Source organism: Theobroma cacao, chromosome 7 (assembly GCF_053813885.1).
Source record: "Theobroma cacao isolate CCN51 chromosome 7, ASM5381388v1, whole genome shotgun sequence".
NCBI classification, from domain to species: Eukaryota; Viridiplantae; Streptophyta; class Magnoliopsida; order Malvales; family Malvaceae; genus Theobroma; species Theobroma cacao.
In genome coordinates, this window is record NC_142645.1 from 4,556,028 (window position 1) to 4,582,954 (window position 26,927).

Here is a 26,927-nt window from a genome sequence, read left to right on the forward strand (position 1 = left end):
GTGAATTTTAATCAAATTTTTTCTGTGCATGAAAGTGTTATAAGACTACTATTTTTTTATCAAAAAATTGGGAATGTTATTTTTTATTTTTTATTTAAAACTTCATATAATTGAACATAACAAATTTTTTAAATGAGAAAAATTGAAAGAAAAAGACAAGAGCAATCTAACAAAACCTTAACGCCGTTTACCAAACCTAGTGCAAAGAATCTGGACATAACGACCGTTAAAGTTGACGTCCAAAGGGTCCGTTTATGTTTAAAACTTTACTAAAATCCGCCGCATTGGCTCACATGGCCACGATCACAAACGTCCCTATCACTTTCCTTTTTAAATTATTTCCTTTTTTCTTAATTCTAAGATTTGGTAATTAATTTTATTTTTTTCTAATAAAAAATTCATTTGCCACAATTTTCAATTATTTCGTTGTCCTAACTTTTTTACGAGCTTAAGTGTCACGGACACACGCTTTCAATTAAAAAAATTTACTTATTAAATAAAAAAATCTTTATTTATAATATTATATAAGTCGAAACCATTTACTTATTCACAAAGTCAATTTTCTCGAGCAAAATGGGAAAATAATTTAGTTTTCACAGCAGCAATTTTGGACTTTGTTTTACGTAAGAGATGTAATTAGGCTGTGGAAAAGTGCAATCTTGAAGATTTATGTCCAAACTTGATATAACGGAATTTTGGTGTATTCCACATGACGATGATGCATATTTTGACATTTATCAAACCATATCTCATCAAAGATACTAAGAAAACAATTATTTTTTTATATTATAAAAAAATTATTTATGTATGTGAATACAGTGATCGATTTAAGATATTATATGAAAGATGTCTAAAGGGTAATCATATAAGATCATTAATTTATATATCTCAAATTGTATGCATATAATAATAAAAAAAATTAAAAATAAAAAGATCACGACTGTCACTTCTTGTCACCACTTTTGGTTTGTCTCTACGTGAATAATACATTATTTAATATGTTTTTAATTTATGATTAAATAATCAATTTTTTTGTAAATTTTTATGAATCGAATTTAAAATTTTTAAATTGAATTTTGAGTATATAGTTTGTTGCGAGCTATGATTTTTTACCATTTATTAAAAATTTTAATTTTAAAGGAATTGTGTATTAAAAATTAAATGCAAGATGGGTTGAAAATTTTGAGGACAAATTGCCCACCTAATGAGATATTAAGAATTAATATATCGATTAATTTAGTTAATTGATAAAGATTTTTAATGATTGTACTAATTTAAGTTAATATCAAATTACACTAAAATGAAAAAAAATAATTAATTTCACGCTCCTCTTCTTTTGTAAAGAGATTGAAAAACACCTAACATAAGATGCATGTCTATGGCTGTGGTTGTGGCCGTGACACTTCATCCATTTCCTACTCTCTATGCTTTCTGAAAAAATATAGGTTCCTGGCTTTGTTCTCCATTAACTCTTTTGTTTGAGCTTAATCTTGAATTTGAATCCAAATATTTAGTTTATTAGTTGATGTATAATCCTCTTGTTTAAAAAATAGAATTTGAATTCCCTTTCTCTCAATCATAAAAAAAAAAAAAAAACCTTAATCTTGAACTTAACCATTAATCCTCTTTACTCATATTTCATTAATATATATTTCTCTTTTTTTTTTCTTTTTTTTTTGTGCCATTAAAGAGAGACATTAAAGATAATTAAATTAAAATTTAAGTTTAGTGAATAACGACACACTTTGCATTACAACGATGATGTATTTTATAATACAATTTAGGATAAGATAAGATAAATTAACTTAATATATGCTTGATTACATAATAAGCTTACAAAAATATATAGAGTACAAATTAACCTTCTTATATCCATGAAATCAGCTAAAATATAACATTGACCTCAGAAGTTTGACTACGACTATAAAAAATTTTTTTTCTTATTGTCGACAATCTCTTGAATTTCTCTTGTTGACCCATAAATAGATTTTATATTATTATCAATGAATTGAATGCTATTACATCTTTAATTAATAAATTTAAAAGTCAATAATTCTTAAAAAAAATTATGTTGAAAAATTTTTAAATTTTATTTTTTATATAATTACGAGATGACACTGTATAATTAAATGATAACCTAACCCCTAGCTATCTATAGTAAGAAAAATCTTATGGGTTCCTTTCAAAAATACCCTTATAAATAAGATGTTTTTGAAAATAACTTTCTCTATAATTTTAACTATTTTTAATTAAAAAAAATTAATTTTGGACAAAATTACCCTTAATGAAATCAATCCATATGTTTAGGTCCACGCCTCAAATCGACTCATATCTTTTGAGCATTTTTCGTCAAACCATTCATCTCTAGAGTATTCCTTACCAGAAAGAAAAATCTTTATAAGCATTTTGAGTATTTTGGATTGGTTTTTGATACACGAAGAAAAATCTTTGAGCATTTTAAACATTTAGGAGTAATTTTTTATACATGAGGAAAAACTTTTTAGCGTTTTGAGCATTCTTCGTCAAGTAAACATATTCATTGATTATATTGTTAAATGTAATATGGTGTGTTGTTTGAAGTTATTGATTTTGTTAAATGAAATTCAGTAATTTTGGTGGTTTTTAAGCATTACATAACCGATTTTTGGACATTGCGAGCTATGATTTTTTACCATTTAATAAAATTTTTAATTTTGAAGGAATTGTATATTAAAAGTTATATGCAAGATGGGTTGAAAATTTTGAGGATAAATTGCCCACCTAATGAGATATTAAGAATTAATATATCGATTAATTTAGTTAGTTGATAAAGATTTTTAATGATTGTACTAAATTAAGTTAATATCAAATCTTGATTTTACACTAAAATTAAAAAAAAATAATTAATTTCAAGCTCCTCTCCTTTTGTAAAGAGATTGAAAAACACCTCACGTAAGATGCATATCTATGGCTGTGGTTCCATGGCTGTGACACTTCATCCATTTCCTACTCTCTATGCTTTCTGAAAAAATTTAGGTTCCATTATTCTTTGTTCTCTGTTAACTCTTTGTTTAAGCTTAATGTTGAACTTAACCATTAATCCTCTTTACTCATATTTAATTAATTAATATATATATATATATATATATATTTGTGCCATTAAAGAGAGATGTAAAAGATAATTAAATTAAAGTTTAAGTTTAATGAATAATGACACACTTTGCGTTACAACAATGATGTATTTTATAATACAATTTTGGATAAGATAAGTTAAATTAACTTAATATATATACTAGATTACATAGTAAGCTTACAAAAATATATAGAGTACAAATTAACCTTCTTATATCCATGAAATCAGCTAAAATATAACATTGACATCAGAAGTTTGACTTCAACCACATAATTTTTTTTTCTTGTTGTCTACAATCTCTCAAATTTCTCTTGTTGACCCATAAATAGATTTTATATTATTATCAATGAACGGAATGTTATTACATCTTTAATTAATAAATTTAAAAGTCAATAATTCTTAAAAAAATTTATATTGAAAAATGTTTAAATTTTTATCTTTATATATTTACGAAATGACACTATATAATTAAATGATAATGAAATACCTAACTATCTATAGTAAGTAAAATCTTATGTATCTTAAGCTCCACCATAAAGACAAACTCGATCCAATAAGCAACCGTTAATAAACTTTTCCATTTTTTTAAAATGTGGTGATTAGTCACTGTAGCACTACCCATGATTTGATTTCATGAAATAATGGAAATTAATATCGATTAACACTCCATGGATGCTTTCGTTATGAATTTATATGTATGTATAAAAAGGAGAGCATTAGAACTCGAAAATCAAACTTCAGTTACATTATGTAATTAAAGATAATGTTAATACCCTCCTCGTGCATAGCATAAGACAAATATTTATGAAGAAAATTAAGAAGAAAAATGGATAAATAAATATCCAAGTGGGATGGAATAGGTTTCTAATTAGAGAGAGGGACACCGTCAATCACGTTGGGACCGTGACAGAAGGCGAGCTGCTTGTGGAGATTAGGTTAAGGGAGGGGATATATATATATATATATAATAAAAGAAAAGGTTGAAGGTTGAAGATGGATGGAAAGATGGAACATTGAACAAACAAAACTCTTTTATATGTTGAAGTGTCATTTTCCAAGTCAACTAGCATACGTTGTTACCATGTTAGTGCCATATGCTTGTCTTCCCTTTTGGATGTTATTCATTTTCGGATCATGCCATAAATCTTTGGCAAGTACACGATTAATATTTATAATATTTAAATATAGGGTTGAGTTCAACATAACCTATTTAAATTATATGTGAGATGGATTCTAGATGGACAAGTAATTCGTCCCGTGAATACCTCTAAATCCAAGTTCCTTGTCAAGTAAGTTGTTATGTGTAAGGGAGATGACTCAACAAAGAAAGGATAATTCAAAGCCTCTTAATCATACTTAGCTCCTCAATCATAGGAGTTATTTCAGTTTATTTTAAATTTAAATATATTGTACAATTTTTAAATATTCTATAATTATATGAGTTAAATATTCTATAATTTTTTAAAATATATTCTACAATTTTTAAATATATTGTATAATCATAGGTGTAACTCATAATTATAGGAGTTATCTTGTACAATTTTTTTATATATTACTTTGTACTCTCTCACGTCACAAGAAAAACAACAAAAAATTACCAGTTCAATATTCTATATTATGAAATTTCTTATTTTGTTTTCTTTTCTTCTTCAATGATGCATAAAAGGATTAATGTGCCCTTTTTCTTACCAAGGATGTGAATCAAATCAAGCAAATTGAATACCTAAAAATACAAGTAGAGGGTCATCATGTACCACCATTGGACACGATTGATATTTTTAAAATTTAATTTGGGAGTCGAATTCAAGATTACCCATTTTAATTATATTTAATATTAAAAATATTTTATTAATATTTTAAAATATATTTTAAAATTAAAATTAAATAAAGATAATTATTTTTTAGTATAATAACATTTTTTTAAGGATAATATATATAATAATATTTTTAGGACTAACTAGACTTATTGGTTCAGGCAAGTAGCTCGGCTCGTGTATACCTTTAAATACAAATACAACGATAGGTAAGTTGCATTGATAAAGACTTGCAATAAGATTGTTATTGTTTTTTACTTTTTTATATATTTTTAATCTATTGTTTTTTCTTTTTATTCATTTTTGTCATTGTTAAACAACAATGTTAAAGATTAAAGTTAATGGTGGCAGAAATAAGTAAGGTTAATGCCTGCAGGAATTGAAGATGCTACTTGTAAATAGCAGAGAAATAAAGGATGAAACGTAGCGTTTGATGTGTAGCTGAATAAGGAAAAGAAATAAGTGAGAAACGCACTGTTTTGATTGCCAGCAAAAGGAATACCGTTAATTATATAGCCGTTAGTCATTTTTTAATTCTTGTTAGTTAGTTAACAGAGTAATTAGTTATGTTATTTTGTCGTTTTCTTGGTGCTAGTACAGATACTGTATATAAGCACCACTTTTGTAAGTTTTCTGTAGAGATAATGAATCATTCTTCCCAAAAATATTCTCTGCAAAACCTCATCTTTCATCATGGTATCAGAGTCGCCCTAAGATTTGCAAAAAATTGATTTGGGAATATCCACAAAGTCAACATCAGCATATGCTTGGATCTATTTTCATTCTCACATCATCAATCCTATTTCTTGTTTTTCAGTAAGTTGATTCATCTCCTCAGCTTGTTTAATCTTTCTTTAGTCTGTGAATCATGTCAAACTCATTTGAATTGAGACCTCAAGTGCTCAGACCTCAACCGATTCAAGAACAACACTATCACCTATAGCAGATCCTCAATCACCCTATTACCTGCATCACACTAATCACCCTAGATCAGTTGTTATCAATCTTAAGCTTACTACAAGTAATTACTTGACTTGGAGTCGATCTTTTCTGTTAGCTTTATCAATCAGAAACAAAGTGGGATTTATCAATGGTACAATCCCAAAAACAGAGGTTACAAACCCTATTTATCCTTCATGGACCCGTTGCAACAATTTACTGGTTGCATGGCTGCTGGACTCCATATCACAACCTATTACCTCAACAGTGTTTTACATGGAGTCAGCAATGGAAATCTGGAATGCACTTAAGAAAAATTTTGCTCAGCCTGATGACACTAGGGTCTGTAATTTGCAATATACCTTAGGTAGCATAACACAAGGGACTAAATCAGTTGATACTTACTTTATAGAGCTTAAAGGAATTTGTTAAGAGTTGAGAAGTTTCAGACCTTTACCACATTGTCAATGTGGTAAATGTAATGCTGATTGTTTCAAGAAATTTTCTAACCAGTACCAGAAGGTCATGGTCTTTAGATTTCTCAATGGTTTAAATGATTCTTATTTAGCCATCAGATCACAAATCATCATGTTAGATCCCATACCAACTCTAGACAAGGTATATAGCCTTGTATTGAGAGATGAGACACAGAAAAATATGATGGTGCAAACACATCCTGTCTTGGAATCATCAGCTATGCAAACAGCTAATGATGTCAAAAAGAAGGCAAGGAATGATCTACTTTGTTCACACTGTGGAAAGAAAGGGCATAGTAAGGAAAAGTGTTACAAATTAGTTGGGTTTTCAGAGGATTTTAAATTCACCAAAGGAAAAACCAATTCCAAAAAGGGGAAGACAGTTGTGAACAATGTTGCATATGAACATTCTGCAGGAACACAGTCTGATCAAGAGGATAAAGCAGCAAGTATAGGTTTTATGTCTCAGATATCTATCATTAAACAGTAAGTCAGCAAGCCGATAAAGCTTTTAAATGAGAATGGGATTACTTGCAATGATGGTAAGACTTCCACAGCACCAAGCAACAACTAGAGTAAACCATCCCTGATCAATTCTACCTTTGCAAGCATAGTCTCAAACCATCCTTTTTTTAATATTCCAAATAATATGCCACATTGTTTCAAACACATTAGTAACCTCGTGATTTAGCAAGATAATTGGATCATAGACTCTAGTGCTTCTGACCACATTTGTCACTCTTTAGACAGATTCATGTTAGCTCAACCAGTTAGTAACCATTATGTTCATTTGCCTAACAATCGTAAAGCTCTTGTCACTCATATAGGGACTATCAAATTATCATCTTTATTAGTGCTTACAAATGTTCTTTATGTTCCCAGTTTTAACTTCAATCTCATATCAGTGGGTGAATTAACAAAGTCAAGGAAGTCATGTCTGTTCTTCACTGATGTGTATTGTGTTGTTCAGGACCTGCCATCATGGACTGTGATTGGGGTTGCTAGACTGTCCTGAGGGCTTTATCTGATGTAGGATAAACAAATTGAACAAGACCTGTCTCAATTTTCTTTTCAAAACTATGTCAAGAACTTTTCTACTTTTTCTATCAGTTCCTCTAAGACAAAATACAAAGGCTTTGATCTTTGGCACTTTAGATTAGGGCATGCCCCAATAGAAAGAATTAATGTATTGCACAAAAATTTTCCAGAAATCAATTGTTCAAATGACTTATTGTGTGAAATCTGTCCAATGGCAAAGCAAAAAAGGCTTTCATTTCCAGTGCATATTCATAACTCAAAAACAGCTGTTAAAATAGTTCACATGGACATATGGGGTCCATATGAAGTTCCTACTCTGAATGGTCACAGATATTTTTTAACCATTGTTGATGATCACACACGTTTTACATGGATATATTTGATGAAAGCAAAGTCTAAAGTTTCTTCAATTATTCCCACTTTTAATAATCTTATTCAAAAACAATTTGACAGTTTAATAAAGTGTTTAAGGACAGATAATGGTCAGGAATTTAAGCTTGTTGATTTCTATAACAAAACTGTAATTGTTCACCAATTGTCCTACATTAGTACATCACAGCAAAATAGTGTTGTAGAGAGAAAACACCAGCATATCTTAGCTGTGGCAAGGGCATTGAGACATCAGTCAAACCTACCACTCACTTTCTAGGGAAAAGCAGTATTAACTGTTATTCATATAATAAATAAAATCTCTATTAGGGTTCTTCAAAATCAATCGCCCTATGAACTTCTGTTTAAGAAACCACATTCATATGATCATTTAGAGTCTTTGGATGTTTGTGTTTTGCATCCACACAAACACAAAATAGAAAGAAATTTGATAGTAAAGCTAGCAAATGCATTTTTATAGGCTATCCCAATTATGTCAAAGGGTACAAATTGTATGATATTGAAGCACAAAGAGTCTTGGTATCTAGGGATGTTGTTTTTCACGAGGATACTTTTCCATTCCATGATTCAAAACATGAAGAACAGAACTTTACTTTTCCAAAAACACTTGGTGTACATACCACACCTTTTGACCCTCTTGACTCAATATATCTGAATTCACATTCCTCTGGTTAAGACCAAAATGCTTCAACTTTGAATGAGCCTTCAGCAGCCATAGAACAACCCTCCATAACAACAAATGATGGAAATCCTCACAATTCTACACTTGACAATAGTCTGCCTATTGAGAGTGCTACAAGTCAACCTGAAACAGACCTTATCATTGACTCAAATCAACCAGTTAGAAAAAGTTCAAGAATTAGGAGTATTCCAAAGTATCTAGAAGCATATAAGTATGATTTACCACCTCATACATATAATGTCACCCTACACCCCATATCCAATTACCTTTCTCATCATAATTTGTCACCTGCACATAAGGCATTTACTATTTCACTATCCAACATACAAGAGCCTAAGACTTACCATCAAGCAGTAGCTCATTCTCATTGGAGAGAAGCAATGGCAGCTGAATTGAAGGCACTTGAAGATAATGGAACATGGAGCATTGTACCATTGCTTGTTAATTCTCACACTGTTGGCTGTGAATGGGTCTATGAGACCAAATTGAATGCAAAAGGAGAAATTGAGAGGTATAAGGCCAGGTTGGTTGTTAAGGGCTATAGTCAAGTTGCTGGTTTTGACTATTAAGAAACATTTAGCCTTGTGGCTAAGCAATCTACTGTCAGAATCTTCTTTGCTTTAGCAGTAGCATGTAACTAGCTGTTGTTCCAACTGGATGTTGATAATGCTTTCCTGCATGGGGAGTTAAATGAAGAAGTTCATATGGAATTACCTGAGGGTTATTCGATCAAGGGAAAGCATTCAGATGATTCAAAACTAGTATGCAAGCTGCATAAATCTCTTTATGGGCTCAAACAAGCCTCAAGACAGTGGAATGCCAAGTTGACATCATCTATTCTTCAATATGGTTTCAAGCAATCAGTGTTAGACTACTCACTGTTCACTATGAACATAGCAGATGGGGACTTTGTAGCCTTACTAATATATGTTGATGATATTCTGATTGCCAGCAACTCTACACATACTGCAGCAGTTGTAAAGAGTTACATCAGTTCACAGTTTAAAATCAAGGACCTAGAAACTATTAAATACTTTATGGGACTTGAAATAGCTAGATCACCACAAGGCATTTCAATATGCCAGAGAAAGTATACTCTTGACTTACTGGAAGAATATGGTTTACTTGGAGCCAAGCCTATAACAACACCTATTGACTACAATGTCAAACTGAGAAAGGCAAGTAAGGAAAAAGAAGTAATAGATTCTACAAGGTACAAACAACTTGTTGGTAAGTTACTCTATTTGACATTCACAAGACTTGACATTTGTTATGCGGTACAAAATTTAGCTCAATTCATGGATAAACCGACAAATGAACATCACATAGCTGCTCAAAGGGTACTTCAGTACTTTAGTACTTGAAGAAAGCACCAAGACACGAAATTCTGATGAAGAAGGATTGCAGTTTAAGAATTTCAGCATATTGTGACAGTGATTGGGCAAGATGTCTTGACATTAGAAGATCTGTGACTGGGTACTGTGTGTTCATTGGAGAATCCTTAGTAGCTTGGAAATCTAAGAAATAACAGATAGTTGCTCGAAGTTCAACCGAGGCAAAGTATAGATCTATGGTAGCTACATGTTGTGAAGTTATTTGAATTAAAGGTTTACTGTCAGAGTTTGGAATTCAACACCATGATGCTGTAAAACTCTACTGTGACAACCGATCATCAATTTATATAAACAAAAATCCTGTTCTTCATGAAAGAACAAAGCATATAGAAGTTGATTGTCACTTCATCAAGGAAAAGGTTCAAAATGGTGTGGTTGAGCCTGTCCATATACCAACACAACTGCAAATTGCTGATGCATTCACCAAACCTCTGCAGCTTGGAATTTTCAAAAGGTTATTATACAAGATGAACATCCACAATGTTCATGGTTCCTCTTGAGGGGGAGTGTTAAACAACAGTGTTAAAGATTAAAGTTAACGGTGGCAGAAGCAAGTAAGGTTAATGCTTGCAGGAATTGAAGATCCTACTTGTAAATAGCAGAGAAATAAAGGATTGAACGCAACATTTGATGTGCAGCTAACTAAGGAAAAGAAATAAGTGAGAAACGCACCGTTTTGATTGCCAACAAAAGAAAGACCGTTAATTATATAGCCGTTAGTCATTTTTTAATTCTTGTTAGTTAGTTAATAGAGTAATTAGTTATGTTCTTTTATCGTTTTCTTGGTGCCAATGCAGATGCTGTATATAGGCACCACTTTTGTAAGTTTTTTGTAGAGAGAATGAATCATTCTTTCCAAAAATATTCTCTGCAAAACCTCATCTTTCATCAGTCATAAAAATGTAAAACAAAAATATCAACAAAAACATTTAGAAAATAACAGTAATTGATTTTTTTTTTTTAGTTTTTTTTTCTTTGAAACTAGAAAAAGGGTTCATATAGACAACAGGAGTAAGTATGATTCTGAGGTGTGCCAGGAGGAAGGATGAGAAATTTATTACAATCAGCGCCGGCAAAGAAATGAAGAAAATGGCTTCTGCTATGAAAAATGAACTGTCAAGCAAAGACGCCACGTGGATGACGTCACTTGTCTCCCTGGCATCGCCAAGGACGACACGTCACCATCTTCCTTAAGCTGTCTAAGATGCTGTCGACCTGCATATGTTCTCCTAGGAAAAATGTTAACCATTGTTACTACCACTACTAAACTTCCATTTTACCTTAAAATATCCACGGAGGAAAGTCTTTGATCGTGGAGGAAATTCGTACAATCTCGGGTCACACAAACTACTCAATAAAGAAGGTTAAGTGTCACGGTCTCAACCGGAAACCATATAAATCTTACATCATATGCTTTGGATTAGTAAATAGGTCATAAATTTCATATTGAAAAGAAATTTTTAAAAACGAATCAAAGAAAGATGTCATAATCTTAAAAGTAAGATATAAATCACACATTAATTATATATTAATGTGATATTAGACATTTAATATTTCACATTATCTCTAACTTGTAAAGTATTTTTTGTGGAATAAAATTACGAGACTATTACATCAAAGCAAACAATACTTTGCAGGATTAATGTAGACTAATATTAAACAATGACGATTCAATAAGACACTTCACTATCCGAGTCAAAAATATTAAGGATGAAACTTAAAATTTCCATTTCCCATAATTATCCCTTGATATATATATATATATATATAATGCAAACCTAAAATTTTGAGGTTTCTTGTCGTAAGGGATTCATTGTCCCAAGTAATTAATTAATGGCAGAAGGAAACTTGTCAAGTAATTGAAGCAGTTAAGAGGATGCATCTGCAAGCAGAGAAGGAAACACACTCGTGCGGATGCACTGTCGAGAAATGGCCCAATGTTTAGTTACTACAAGTTTCTCTGTTTCTAATTAGACATTGGTCTGTTGGCCCGAGATGGGGCACATCTTGTACTGTTAAGAACTATGTTAATGTTGTAACAATTAAGTACTTCCCAGAAGATAAAAAATTAAGCTAATTTCCCCTACTGCTTTTGGCTCAACACAATGTCGACTTCACAAGAAAAGTAGTTTTAATTAGTGCTTTCTTTCTTAGTCAGCACCATGAAACTCATGGAAAAAAGCTTGAATGTTCCTTTTTTTTTTTCCCTATCATAGCTTATTTCTCTCATTTGTCATAGAGCTATAGTGGTTTAGGATTGAATTGATGTTCAGATATGATTATGAAGCAGAGGGCCCGATACCAAGAAAAAGGATTGCAGTCGGCAGTTTCGTAACAGAGTTGTATTTTGTTGAAAAGTAGAGTTTGGTATTGGACTTGTCATAAAGGCCCCATGGCTAGCCACTAGAGCTTTATTCCACATGCCATGTGCCTCTTTTACATCTTCTTTAGCACTTGCTATAACCCCATCCCTTCCTTCTCAAAAGCTTCTTAGCCATGAGGAGTAAAACAATAAACCTTACATTGTTTACGTTAAGAAATTTTTTTGCTTAGTCATGGAAAAACCAACACTTTCCCTCGGGTCATCAAACCATTCGAAGTCACTCAAAAGCCCATCGGAAACATGGAGGAAGAATAGTATGGACTTAGTAGTAATAGTTTCCAACTTTTCCCTTTGACAACTACAACAATAGCTAACTAGCTACAACTAAACTCAATACCTACACTACCTTAAAAAGATGAAGAAAATCAGGTTACAAGCTTACAATTCCATAGTGAAAGAACCCCAAACTTTCTCTATCCCTCCACTCTTCAAGAACTGAAGGAACAGCCAAGACAGAACAGGGTTCTTGAACTTCATCTGTAAGATTTAAGAATAGCTCCACAGAATGTGCAAATGATAGCCCTCCAAGATTTCCAATAAAACGGAACGTAACAAAACCGGGTGATCGTTTTCATGTCCCCGACGCTAGCTCCCGCGCCACACCGCGAGCACGTCCCGGCCGCCGGCTTGGTGCTTGTCAGCTTCCGCCTTTGGTCTACCAGGAAGCAGAAGCAGACCATTTGAGAGATTTATATTCAAAGGACAATAAACATAAAAAGTGCACGAATAAGCCTGTTCAAACATAGGAAGGGGGATTTATAGACCAAAAAGATTATGTTAAAGGTCGAACTGTTTGTAGTCGTAATGGCCGTATGATGCATGACACGTGTGCGGCATCAGGAATAAAGAGTTCGATGTTTTGTTTCCATGCTCTTTTAGAGGGGAACCTGTCCAGCTATCATGGCAATAATGTGGATGGTTTACACTTGGCCAAGGCAGTTGGGGTTTGTAATTGAGTTGCAGGAAAGTTGCTGCACAACACTAAAAACCTGAACTGAAATATGTACCGGGCTTTAATGAAGGTTAGGAAAAATATCTAGAAGAAAGTAGGTAAAATTTTTAAATTTTACGCGATTAATTAAAAAAAATTTAAGAATTTAAAAGTTTTACTATTGATACGTAAGATAACGACGAGACAAATTATTTACGAGGAATATAGCAATCAATCGTAAATGTTTGTACTATGTTCATTTAATTAAAGCAAAATGTTACTAATGTGTCATAATGGCATGAAATATAGAGTCTCAAAGAGAATAGGGTATTGTTGTTGTCCGGAGTTCGACATTGTATATCGTTTTTGAATCATGAGTACATTTTTTAGTGAAATCGGGCCAATATTATTTAATTCACTTGTAACTTTATCTGTTAAATATATTTCATTATCTACAATTTAAAGGTTAATTTTTGTAAACACACCGGTCATATAATGAGTATATCATATGCATATGATTACCCTCGAGACGTTGAACATTCAAGGAAGTTCAATGGGGGAGAGTTAAGTAAAATCTTGGTTATTAACATATTCAAATTTAACTCTTTCGATTTATGTTAATCACGATTATAAATCTAAATAGAAACTGTCATTATCAAACCATTACATTAATTCAAAGGTACTATGAGAAGGTGGGAAAATTGAGAGAAGGTTTCAAATAAATGGGCTAGAAAGGGATTGATAGTGATTATCAAATCAAACAACATTTAATTATGGTACAATACAACAAGTCTAAATTCATCACAATCTCCTTCTTGATGAACAAGTAGTAGCAGCAGAGCCTTAAATCTTTTCTCTTTGGGGGTTGGGGTTCCCAAAACAAGACAGAAAGAAAACAAAAATAGTCAATATAAAGCACCCATCAACTATAAAAATAGTAAATTACTAAAAATACATTAGCAAGGCATATTAACATAAGTATAATTTCCTTTTTATGTCTTTGCTTGTTTTCGAAAAAAGAAGAAAGCAAAACATACATCTTTAACTTCTCTCTCTCTCTATCTATTTATTTATCTATATATAAATATATATTAAATTACTAAAAATACATTAGCAAGGCATATTATGCCATAAGTATAATTTCCTTTCTATGTCTTTTCTTTTTTCCAAAAAAAGAAAAAAAAAAAACATACATCTTTAACTTCTCTCTCTTGATCTATCTATCTATTTATCTATATATATATATAGTAAATTACTAAAAATACATTAGCAAGGCATATTATATCATAAGTATAATTTCCTTTTTATGTCTTTGCTTTTTTTCAAAAAAAGAAGAAAGAAAAACATACATCTTTTACTTCTCTCTCTCTCTCTCTCTCTCTCTCTCTCTCTCTATATATATATATATATATATATATATATATATATGCACATGCACATAAGTGGAACTACATATTGTGTGATGAGATCAATCAAGATGACAATGAATAATATGTAAATTTCATTACAAAAATCGAGAATCAAACGAAATAATCTTTTCATACGTTAATGATAATGAATAATATGTAATTTTAGATGTTAAAACAACTTTATTTTTATACCTTAACGAGCATATTTGATTAATAAAAACACCTTAAAAAGGCATATAAACCATAAATATATTTTTCTTTTATGTCTTTATTTTTTTCCAAAAAAAGAAGAAAGAAAAACATACAGCTTTTCTTCATATTTGTTCATGCACATGGACGTAACTACATATTGTGTGGTGGGATCAATCGGGCTGACAATGAATAATGAATAACTTTTTCATACATTAATGACAATAAATAATATGTAACTTTTTTCATACATTAAGAATATATGGAGATATAGAATATATAATGGGACACTTTTGTACCTTGTTGGCACCATATTGTAAAGGGGACCATTTTGACATGATTTCCCTGTTACCCTGCACTTAACGTTGTTTGGAGCAAAGCAATTGTACCTCCTTCAAGCTTTGTGATGATGGGATTGTAACATCAATTGAATGCTATATTTATGATCAATGCCAAGGGTTGTTTGTCTTTTAAATTTGAAAATTGCTTAAAATTGTATTAATATTGATAGGAAACTCAACATGTAAAAGAATGTAAATAGTGACGGATTTAAGGATTTACATAAAAGATAATTAAAGAATAATCATACAACATTATGGATTTATATATCTCAAATTTTATATATATAATGATGATTTTAGTTTTTTTGCATTGACAAAATGTAGACCATGTAAAGAAAGAACCCTTATTTTGCTCAGACAAAATTATCAATCTTGATTGGAATTTACTATATATTTTTCTTGATTGAAAGGTGCTTCCAAAATTGGACTCACCCAGCTACATATAGGGTAGTGAGATCAATAATTAACTCAATTATCCTTTGATAAAAGACGTTAATTTCAAATATAATAATATTTATATCTTATGAGATGATGAAGATATCTGTAATTTATTCATAAAATTTTTTTGAATATATAAAATAAAAAAGTCCCTTAATCTCGATATTCAAGACATAATCGTCTCAAAGAAATTGCTCTTCTATAATAGAAAAGAAAAAGAAAATAAATGAACAAAAATAATCAATTCTTTTCCCCTGCTTGGCAATAACAGTTCAAAGACCATCACCATCCTTCTTGAAGCTTAACAAATTAGTTACAAAGGAAATAGTTCACAGGCCCTTGATATTGGAAATAGCCTAGCCTCATGCCCTACTACTATTTATTGGGAAGCCCATTGTTTCTCACAGGATAGTGCTCCTACTGACACCTTGGAAGCTGTCTGTCCACATCCCACATTACAAAATTTTCAATAATTTAAAAACTAATAACATATTGGAATATTCTTGGGAAGAAATCCGAATTCCTTTAGAATATTAAATTTTTTGAAGCATATTGTCATATATTTATATATGAAAAAAAACTATGGAATCTCTTATTTTGGAAGATTCATATTTGATTTTGTTTGCTATAAACTTTCTTTTATGTACCATGAAATAGTGTAACTAATTCTTGGATGTTTGTTTTTTTTATCGAACATTATACAGTTTAAGATTCGATTTTTATATGTACGATAACGTACTTTTCATTACAACACCATCTATTTTGATCCTTTACGCTACTAATTCTTCTATTTTTGTTGATTTTTTTATCGAAAACTATACAATTTTAAAATTCGGTTTTTAAATGTACAATGATATACTTACCATTACAACACCAACTATTTTGATCTTATACACTACTAATTCTTCTATTCTTGTTGATTTTTTATCGAAAACTATATGATTTAAGATTCAATTTTTAAATGCATGATAATATTATGTTGATGTTCTTGTAAAGTTCTCAAATTCAAGTTTCAAGAAGTATATAATAGTATAGACTAAAATCCAATAACTTGTGTAAAAAAACATAGAAATGAGCCAAGAAAAACCAACAATCACTAGGTGAAAATGGATGAAATTACTAAGATTTTATTAGGTTTGGGTCTATTCCTCAAATTTATAACATTTAAGGGGGCCCCTTGAAATTAAATAACATCAAATTCATGGGGCCCCTATGCCCTTCCAAGTTGTAATGTCCCATATTGCTTTAACAGAGAAACTTCCCACAAGGCAAAAGAGAAATTATTATTATTCTTAATATAGCTTTTGTTGGTATCCAACGGTCCTCATTACTGCATATTATGACGTGGCACAATCAGGATGGCTCAAAAGCCTTAACTTTGGACGTAAATGTTTTCCTCGTTTTGACATTTCAAACGAAACAACCCCACGTGAAATAAAGCTATTTTCAGTACAGACGTGCACACAGACCAAAGCCAAAGCCAAAGCCATTGCTGTCTTTGCACTAAAACGCACGTAAACAACTGTAACGACCAACAACAACGAATGTAATTAAGATTCTCTTGCAGAAATCCCGACGTTTTTCCTTTTCATCTGGTTGCTGTTTTGGTGGGATTTTTTTTTCTGTTAAAAAAAAAGGGTTTGTTTTAGTGATGGAGGAGGGGGACAAGTATGGTAAAGAGTTGGATTTGGCTGTTAGAATTGTGCATATGGCTTGTTCTTTGTGTCAGAAAGTGCAACAAAGGTTGGTTTCTTCGTCTGCTGAACAGGTTTTGGCTAAGGATGATGATTCTCCTGTTACTATTGCAGGTATTTAGGTTTTTGGTTTCTTGAATTGGGTCTTTTTGTTTTTGTTTTTGTTTTTTTCAATTTTTTCTTTGGTGGGTGTGCTTTGAATGATGTTCTTGGTAATGGGTTGGTTTTGTTTTTGGGCTAAGAATTTGTAATGTGGTATTTGATTGGTGTCTATTTAGGCCCTTGCTTGTTTCTTGGTTGGTATAAGAAATTTAATTAAAGTTTGAATGATTGACAGTGTTCATTGTGTTGTTTGGCTAATGGCATTATGGTGCTTCCATTGTGTTGTTAAAGTTAGGATGCATTTTAGTAAGAACTTTTCCTTACTGCTGGATTGGTTTCGGTTATGATGGGAAAACTTAGGAAATGTGGGAGGTGGCAGTGAGTTTGTAGTTTGTTGTTCAGTTTTAATTTCTGCGTCTCATTGTTCTGAACTGTTTTGATGGGATTTCAGGTTGTTGGTTATAATTCAAGTGCAGTCTGTATTGAATTCGGTGGCATTGTTGAAAGATGAAAATGAACTCCACAAATATCATTGTCAAGTGCATGGTACATTGATGGTCCTACGAAAAGTATAAGTAGTCGGGGATCATGTAATTGGAAAATAGGACATTTGTTCTGTTTCGGAAAAGTCTATATTAATTTGCATTGCCTAAAGGTTAGGTTGCATTGTCTAAGTAAATGAAAAGGTTGGGGAGGGAGGGTGGACCTTTGCCAGTTGGAAGGTTACTCTGAAAGTTTCATGAAAGTTCAGCTGAGGATTGAAGTTGAAGCAAATTATGCCAGTGGTATGCTAATAGAAACAGAATTGCAAGCATCAGTATTTGCACATAATTGCAATTGATTGCTTTAACAAGTAAGAACTGTCTGAAGTTTGACTGATCGAGTCATTAAAAATAAGAAAGAGGTGTCTTACAAACTGTTTGGCTTTCCCCTCAATTTCTATTTCCCTTTTTGTTGATGGATCAAGCTTAGTCCCTCTACTTGGTTGTGTCTTAGCAGGGAGAAAGAATTTTGTGTAAGAAGGGTCTTGCACTGGTTTATACTTCCTAAGGTGAAGTGTGAAAAAGCAATGTAGTTTACAGGAAATAGGCTTGCCCTTTGTACTTTTTAACTGATCATCATATTCTTCGAGTCTATTTGCACCAGTTGTATTTGTGTTAGTTTCAAATGCTGAAGCTTTATAGTATGAGATGATTATAGAAGCTTTTCTAGCATAAATTTCTAATACCATAATATGGTTTCTGAAAGCGCAGAGTTTGTTGTTTTACTCAATGAATACATTTATCATATTTTGTTAATGGCTTTGAGGGTGTTTGTGCAACTATGATCAGTTCAGCAATTCTTTTGATTGTTTCTATGTTAACAGACTGGAGTGTCCAAGCCACTGTAAGTTGGCTGCTTTCAGAATTCTTGGAGGGTCAGAATGTGTCCATTGTTGCTGAGGAAGATGTCCAAACACTCTCCAAATCTGATGCAGCAGTCTTACTTGCAGCTGTAGTGAACACTGTTAATGAATGCTTAGCTGAAGCGCCAAAGTATGGTCTTCAGTGTCCTAAGGATGCTCTTGGGACTTCAAAAATCCTTGAGGCTATCAGCCGATGCAACTCAACTGGGGGCCCAACTGGAAGACATTGGGTGCTTGACCCTGTTGACGGGACATTAGGATTTGTACGTGGTGATCAGTATGCTGTAGCACTAGCCTTGATTGAGGAGGGGAAGCTAGTTCTTGGAGTTCTTGGGTGCCCTAATTACCCTATGAAAAAGGAATTGTTGAATTATAATCATCAGCGCCACCAAACTATGCCAAAGTCTCTTCCACCTTCTGATATTTGGGAAAAAGGATGTGTGATGTATGCAAGGAGAGGAAGTGGTCAGGCATGGATGCAACCATTGATCCACGGGGATACAAAATTTGAATGGCCAAATTCTGCTAGATTGATGCAGGTTTCTCCTGTTGATGATCCATCTCTGGCAACTTTTTGTGAACCTGTGGAGAAGGCAAATTCAAACCACTCATTTACTGCAGGACTTGCTAACAGCATGGGTCTCAAGTATGTTACTTTTATGTTTGCTTCTAAGTTTCAATCTGTTTCCTGCACTTGGTGAGTGAAATGAAGAAATTGAATTTCCTCCTTCACTCAGTTTCTGAAGGTTAGAAAATGTTAATATATGAGAGGATTAAACTAGAATGTTGGTTAGAAAGACTTGATTTGAAGTTATATAGTTTTAATGAAGCCGTCTTTATTTGATTCTCATATATCTCTTCATCCATTCTAATGGCAGAAAGAAACCTATGCGTGTCCATAGTATGGTCAAATATGCAGCAATAGCTCGTGGCGATGCTGAGATTTTTATAAAGTTTGCAAGATCTGGGTACAAAGAGAAAATATGGGATCATGCTGCTGGTGTTGTCATTATAGAAGAGGCTGGTGGGGTCGTAACTGATGCAGGAGGGCGTCCCCTGGACTTCAGTAGGGGACTGTACTTGGAAGGTCTTGACCGAGGGATTATTGCTTGCTCTGGACTGACGCTGCATGATAAAATCATTGGTGCTGTATATGCAAGCTGGGACTCTTCTAATCTATGAGACTTTCTGCTTCTCGCCAATACAGTAATGCTGAAGCATTATGGTGATTTTGTGAGGGTAAGCTCATCAAAGAAATTAGCCTTTCAAGTCATTCTGCATCAAAGAAACTTTTGCCACGGAACAAGCAGTTTTCTGATGTTTTCCTCTCATTTGACTGTAAATTCTCTAGGACTCAAGTTTATGTCAACTTTCAACAGGAAATTGGAATTATTCTTGCCTATATTTCTTTCTAACGTCTTCATTAAACTATTTCAGGGCTAGCAAATGCTGAGAAGGATGCTGATGGCAGTAATGCAAACCATTGATTTTGACAGTGCTTTATACCATAACCGAGAAGTATCCGGTGAAATATATTCTCCATTTCAAGGATATGAAATTTCCAAGGATTGATCATTGATGTCACCCTTCAGTGCCCATCTATCAGTTGTAGCATTGCTTAATTTTTATTAGCAATATCCCCCTTACAATGATTTTCTAATGAAAATTTTGCTTTCATTAATATAACCCTATCATATTGGGGATGCTTTCAGATGCAAACCATAAGCTACTTGATGTTTCTATTGTATGCCACCTTACAAGCTGATACATGATTTTGGATGTTCCTGGAAATAGATATGTTACACAAAGAATTGGAAAGGAGTATGTTTGTCATCTTCTTCTTTGTTAAACATTCTGGTTATACTGGTATTTTTCAAGCAGGGGCGTCTCTACAAGTTCAGACTTCAAACAGACATTGTCCCCAGGCTTGTCTAATGTACAGAAAAACCCAAATATAAACCACAAACAAGACCATCACACCTCATTTAGATTGTGAAAACATGAGGTGGGGGATAGACAGAAGAGCTTTTCAGCCTCCTGTGCCCAGTTGTCTCAATGCTCCACGTTGTTAGGCCCAGCATTCAAACTACATGTTGTTGGGAGGATAAGCCAAACCTCGAGTCCATGAAAGCACACCAAAAAGGCCCATACATTCATATTAGCTATACCAGATGAACGTATTCACATGTGAACTTCGATAGCTTAAGTACTGTAAAACATGAACCAGGATGTATTCATTGTACAAAAAGCAGACCAGAATTATGTTAGTCATTCTTCTAACTTATCCTTCTTCAGAAAAAGTATCATCATTGGATAATAAAAAATTTGTAAATGGATTAAGGTCATATGATTAATGATCTAATGTGAAATTCTACCAACGGTAACAAGATATGCCAATTGTTCATGGAATTCTAGGTTCCTTAATCATTTCCCTTAAAAGCTGTGCACACAAAGAGAAAAGAAGAGAAGAAAGTAAGGGGGGATATGCTGCCAAGTTTCTATATATTATGATCAAGTGGGAACTGGGAAGGAATCTTGTCTTGTTAATTAACCATACAATAGCTAAAGGATGACAAAAGTTTGTCACCTCACTCCTACTTGCATATTTCGAGTCTGAATCAATGCATTTTCAAAGCTTCTTTGAGATTCTTTTGATTTACAATTAGTAATTAACTGAAAGACTATAACATCATGTTGAGGTGTTTGGATTGCTTCGGGAATCTTATAATCGAAAATTTGAACTCAAAATCTTTATATGTCAGATTGCAGTAAGAGATGAAATGAGTTTTAAATTTATATATAATAATTTTACTCAAATAATAAGTATATTTTTAAGTTAAAAATATAAGGTTGTGACGAGTAGTATTAGAATCTACTAAATTTTTCATTGATGTGGGATTCACGATCGAGATAAATTCGAATTAAGATGGATTCTTTTTCTTTATGGATGAAAAGAGTCAATGCAATGAAAGTTAAGTAAAAATCTTCATCCACCTAATAATAATCTTGATGTCTAAATTTTCAAAGCAAGAGTCCATTCACAAATTATCCTTTTCCCATATAAAACCAACAAAAAATTCATCACAAATTCTTAAATCTTAAACTCAAACCAAGTAATTTGTCAAGCTCACCTTAGATATGGGCCTGGTCTACTTGATTGAGCATGATAATTTAGCTTGGAAAATCAATCCCCTTCATCCTATAATCTAAAAGAATTATTTTATATAAATAAAATTGCTCACAAAGATGTGACAAGGACCCAAAAGAACCCGCCAATTGCTCTCTACAAATCCCCCTGTCTAGATGTGGGCTGAAACCTGGAAAATCAACAAAGCCAGCAAAAAAATGGTGTTAGGCTTTCCTCCACATTAAATTTTAATGTCCCTTTGAATGTTATGCTGCTGAATTCCATGTTCAAGACTTTGAAGTAGGAAGGTTTCCACATTGTCAAATAAAACTTATATACCCAAGTCAATGTTAGGTTTGATTCTTGAAATAAATTATGGTATATTGTGTTAGGTAACTCTTAGTCTTTGGGACCACAAACACATGTTTTTCCAAATTTATTAAAGGCTTTTCACTTGTTATGAATCACACTGACTAAGAGCCTTATCATCGTTTCTAATCCATTGGCCAATGGATGGGGGGGAAAAACACCCAAAGATCTATTCAATCCAAGAGTTATAATTCATAGCACATGACCTCTTCATCTAGATTGAAAAAAAAAATATTTTTTTATGTAAATCCATGAACATAAAAACAATGGGTTTGTACCATTGAATGGTTTTGAGTCAATGGACAATGATAAATAATTATGCTCAAGTTTGTTTAATTCTTCGATAATATATAATAACACTTTATGATGCTCTCAATTTTCCAAAAAAAAAAAATCATATATAATAATATGATTTTTTTTAAATGTTCTTATCTTTTAATAAACTACTAAAAAACATGGCAAGAGTTTTGGACAAACCTTACAATGAATAATTTTGTCCTAAATAAATAGTTTCGATGATTGAATTTGAGACGGATAAGATGATTATATTAAAAAATCAGACTACTTTTAGTATTTACGATGCAAATTAATTGAGATAGATTTTACTATGGAATTGTGATAGGATTTTAAAATCTAAACTTGGCTAGTTTAGTTATTCAGTAACTGTTGCTCATTAATTTACGACAAAATACAATAAATTAGGACGAATTTTATCCTACGTAGAATCCTTGTTTTCTTCTTGTTTTTTTTTTTTAAGAAGTGATAATATCTAGTGAGCTAATTCAAACTATCATGAAAATAAATATTACAAAAAAAAAATACATTACACAATTCTTTCCAGATAAATACAATATGTAATCTTAGATTTGATCATTGGAGAGCAATGTCTGCCGACAGTTCCCCCATGTTCAATGCCACTGCCTTCCAATTTTGACATCAACATCATATGTAGTCTTGTCTTTTAAATGGGAGGAGAACATCAAAACTAAAATTAGATTTGATTTTTCTATTACTTTGATTTTTTTTTCTCTCTTTTAGTATCTTTGTTATGATAGATGATTTGATGTATTTTTTAAGGGAAAGCGACTCTATATTAACTGAAATTGACCTATTTTCGAGATTAAAACCATGCCTATTACTTTTCAATACATATATAATTCTTATTTCTTATATTTACGAAAAATAGTAATTGATTGTGATCGATATACATGTATCATAAATTAAATGTCGATAGGTGTATTAAAAAGTAATGAAAATACTTGAATCTCTGGTCTTTAATAATAGTATCATCACGAACATGAATTTATAAAAAAGGGGTTAGCACATCTAGTTAATGCAAAGGTTGAAATCCTTGATCTGGACAGCACATATAAATCAAACTAGACCCAAACTTGGAACCTTGTCCCTCAACGATTTGCAATAATTTTGCTTATGTGTGAGTGACAAGGAGATTAATGCAAACCTGTTGGAGTATATGGGTGACAGAAGCTTTTTAGCTGTATACATCTCTGGTGATTATACATCAAATATAATTAACCATTTCTAAATCTATATATTTATACTAAAGGTGTACTATGCTCTCCTTCCAATAATCATTTGTCCAAAACAAAGCTTTGCAAATAAGCAAAATTATAACCATTTTTTAAGAAAAATAATCGACTTCTTTTTTTATCTAAAATTTCTTTCACTGTGAAGAGCAAATATCTTCTGCCCTGACTTCATGCCCTCTCTTTCCCCACCAATAAAAGGTTGCCAGAAGCTTATAATGCATTAATTAATTGAATAATTTGGTTCTAGTCCCTCCTAGACTATCCAATTTAGATAATTATTGCCTAAACCATTTCTTGATTAGGGGTACATCCTCCAGTCCATTTGAATTTGAAATTTTATTCAATAAAACAACACTCATCCATGACTGCCATTGATCCTTTAGTTAATTATTTTGGTCATGTGCCATGCCATTATTATAATAATTATTGCAATGGCAGCTGCCTTCTAGTCGGGTTAATAAAGATTACATATTATATAATTTATAGGAAGTTATCTGGCCAAATAATGCTTGGCAAGAGATATGGACAAAATCGAAGCAGGCATGCGACAATTTATTTAGAGAGCAGCTTAAACTGAAATAGGGATTCTTGGTTGCTTGGGAGACACTTAAGCAATCATATGTGAAATTGAATGTTGATGGTAGCACCAAGGGTCATCTTGGTATGGCAGCAGCAGGTGGCTTAACAAGGGACGGCTATGGCAATTGGATTGTGGGGTTTACGCACAAAATTGGAATTTCATTTTCCCTTACAGTTGAATTATGTGCTCTTTATCAGGGACTTCTTTTGTGCTGGAATAAAGGCTTAAGGAAGATTCAAGTCGAATCTAATTCCTTGTTAGCTTTATAGAAATTATCTAGTCTTATATCTCCATTAAATCCGAATGTTCATCTTTTGAAAAGAATTAAAGAACTCTTTAGTTAAAATCAGGATTGTTTATTTTTTTATATATATCGTGAAGTCCATCAGTACACCGATTAGATGACCACACGTCATGGTAACCTATCATTGGAACTACATCTATTTGATTCTCCCAAAAAATATTTCTTATTATTTTCTTGCAGACATTTTGGGTGTTTCATAACCTAAAATGATGTAATTTAGTTGCTTTTATCCTCAATACATAAACATAATGCCTAATGTCTTAACATACTACCCTAATATAATGTCTAATTTCCTTAGGTCTTTAATCAAGGGCAACTCTCAAAATCGATTTAAAGTGGCCCCTAAGATCACATTTGTATCCATCAAAAGCAGCTCTTAATTAGTATTGCAAAACATTTTTGGTAAAGACATAATTAATTTCTGATTTAGAGTAATGGGTCATTAATTAATTTCCTTTTCAATTATATTTTGGTCCATCTGTATCAAGAAGTTATGTGAATAACATTTAAAGAAAATGACTCCATATTTCAAAGTCAAGTAAACAGTGGAAAAAAGAAAAATCAATCAAAGACTATCTTTTTCATATTAATTAAAACAAGATCCCCACATGAATAACAACGTGAACCAAAATGTTTCAACATTTTCTTTTGGGTCATAAATGTATCAATATTTTGTATCATGCCAAAACACGTAGTGTATTATTCATGTTACATGAATTTACCAATTAATTATAGAATAAAGTTTAAATCCTTCTTTTCCAATAAAAAAGAGCTTTTTGAATATATCAATTGGTTATAAAATTGAGTTCGAATATTTTTTTCCTTGAATTAAAAACAAGAATGGATCAAAGGTAGTGACGGAAAGTGACGATTGTCACCTCTCATTTTTTAATTTTTTACATTATTATTTTTTATAAAATTTGAAATATATAATTTCATCACCCTTGGTTAAACCAAGCAACCTGTTTTGGAATAGTGATAAGCCCCCATTCATGCAAAATCATGAGTTCATTAAGTCAGAAGAGTGCCTAATTAGTCAAAATTTATGTGTAATAAGATGAGGAAAACTAATTTAAGTGACTATGAAAACAAGAGCTAAGACATTGTCTAGGTGCTAGACAGGAAGGATGACCAGTTGAAGCAAAAGCATGGGAATTTTTATTAAAGTAGAAGCTTGTTTTAGACCTATTTGTTTTGTACTTTAAGGGACGATAGGGTTTTGAAAGTCTGTTGAAGAATTTGGAAGTCGGTGGTGCTTTGCTTTGCTTGTGCCCATGTAAGTACCGACGCGGACCCGGTTTTGCAAATTGGCAAACAACGTCAAAAGCAAATTTCATCTCCTCTCTGTCTCCTGTCATTCCCCGCGTTATCCTCCTCCTCCTCCTCTGCTTTCTCAGTGGCATTGGACCCACTCTATTTAATTCTCCTCACTGCTCACTGAGTTGTTTTTACTTTTTTGGCCTTCACTTATATGACCAAAACACCCTTCTCCGAACGGTTATGATTCAAACTTATATCGTATTTACTTCAATATAATCATCGTGCCAACTCATGTCATTGCTTACTGGGACAATGAGGGAACTGTTTTCAATCCGAAAAGCACGATTGTCCATTAAAGATGGTGTTGAGAGATGCAGAAGGTTGTCTGTCTTCAGAGACGAGTTGAAGGTGGTGATAAGGAGCGGTGACTACCATCTCTAGTTTTTAATTTTGTTATTATTATGTATATAAAATATTATTTAATTTTTATATAATTAAATGTGTTGTATCTCTAATACTCTCTATGATAGATTTGGTTTTTCACACAATACTTAATTAAATCTAAATCTAAAATACTCTCCCATGAAAATATATATATAAAAATAAAAAGAGCAAAATGCATACAACTCGTAATCCAACTTTGTAACAGGAACATGCTTGTCTTTTGGTGTACAAGCGTGTGACAAAAGAGAGCATCCAAGCAAGCTTCTTCTTTTCTTTTTTTATGGGGCATATTTTAATAAAAGCGAAAGGGTGTTTTAGTCACTTCCAAAAAATTATCATGACACCTTGTGAGGGGCAAATTAGGAAACATGAAATGTTGAATAGAGACGGCGGATTGCTTTGGTCAAAGAAAAAAAAATTCAATTTACATCAATCCCAAGATGTCCATTTTGTACAGTCAGGATCATCCCACTCCATGATTTGCGGGGAATCTTTCTTCTTTCTTTGTTTTTCCATTTTCAAAAAAGAAAATTACATTTCAAATTTATTTATGTAA

General features: G+C 32.2%; 2 protein-coding genes across 3 annotated transcripts; one reads left to right on the forward strand and one right to left on the reverse strand.

The window, feature by feature from the left end:
• Positions 1-12,469: 12,469 nt before the first annotated feature.
• Positions 12,470-12,964, reverse strand: LOC18593850 (uncharacterized). Its single transcript, XM_007021242.3, has one exon. It carries the CDS (start codon positions 12,906-12,908, stop codon positions 12,702-12,704), a length of 207 nt encoding a protein of 68 aa, XP_007021304.1. The 5' UTR covers positions 12,909-12,964; the 3' UTR covers positions 12,470-12,701.
• A 4,017-nt stretch (positions 12,965-16,981) lies between these two features.
• On the forward strand, positions 16,982-20,548 carry HL (HAL2-like protein). 2 transcript variants are annotated; one of them, XM_088807884.1, is made up of 4 exons: positions 16,982-17,344; positions 18,699-19,383; positions 19,616-20,075; positions 20,175-20,548. In XM_088807884.1, exons 1-3 carry the CDS (start codon positions 17,188-17,190, stop codon positions 19,917-19,919), a joined length of 1,146 nt encoding a protein of 381 aa, XP_088664010.1. In that variant the 5' UTR covers positions 16,982-17,187; the 3' UTR covers positions 19,920-20,075; positions 20,175-20,548. The 2 variants fall into 2 exon arrangements, with proteins under 2 accessions (XP_088664010.1, XP_007021305.3); XM_007021243.3 differs by having other exon boundaries at positions 19,616-19,976.
• The last annotated feature ends 6,379 nt before the right edge of the window (positions 20,549-26,927 follow it).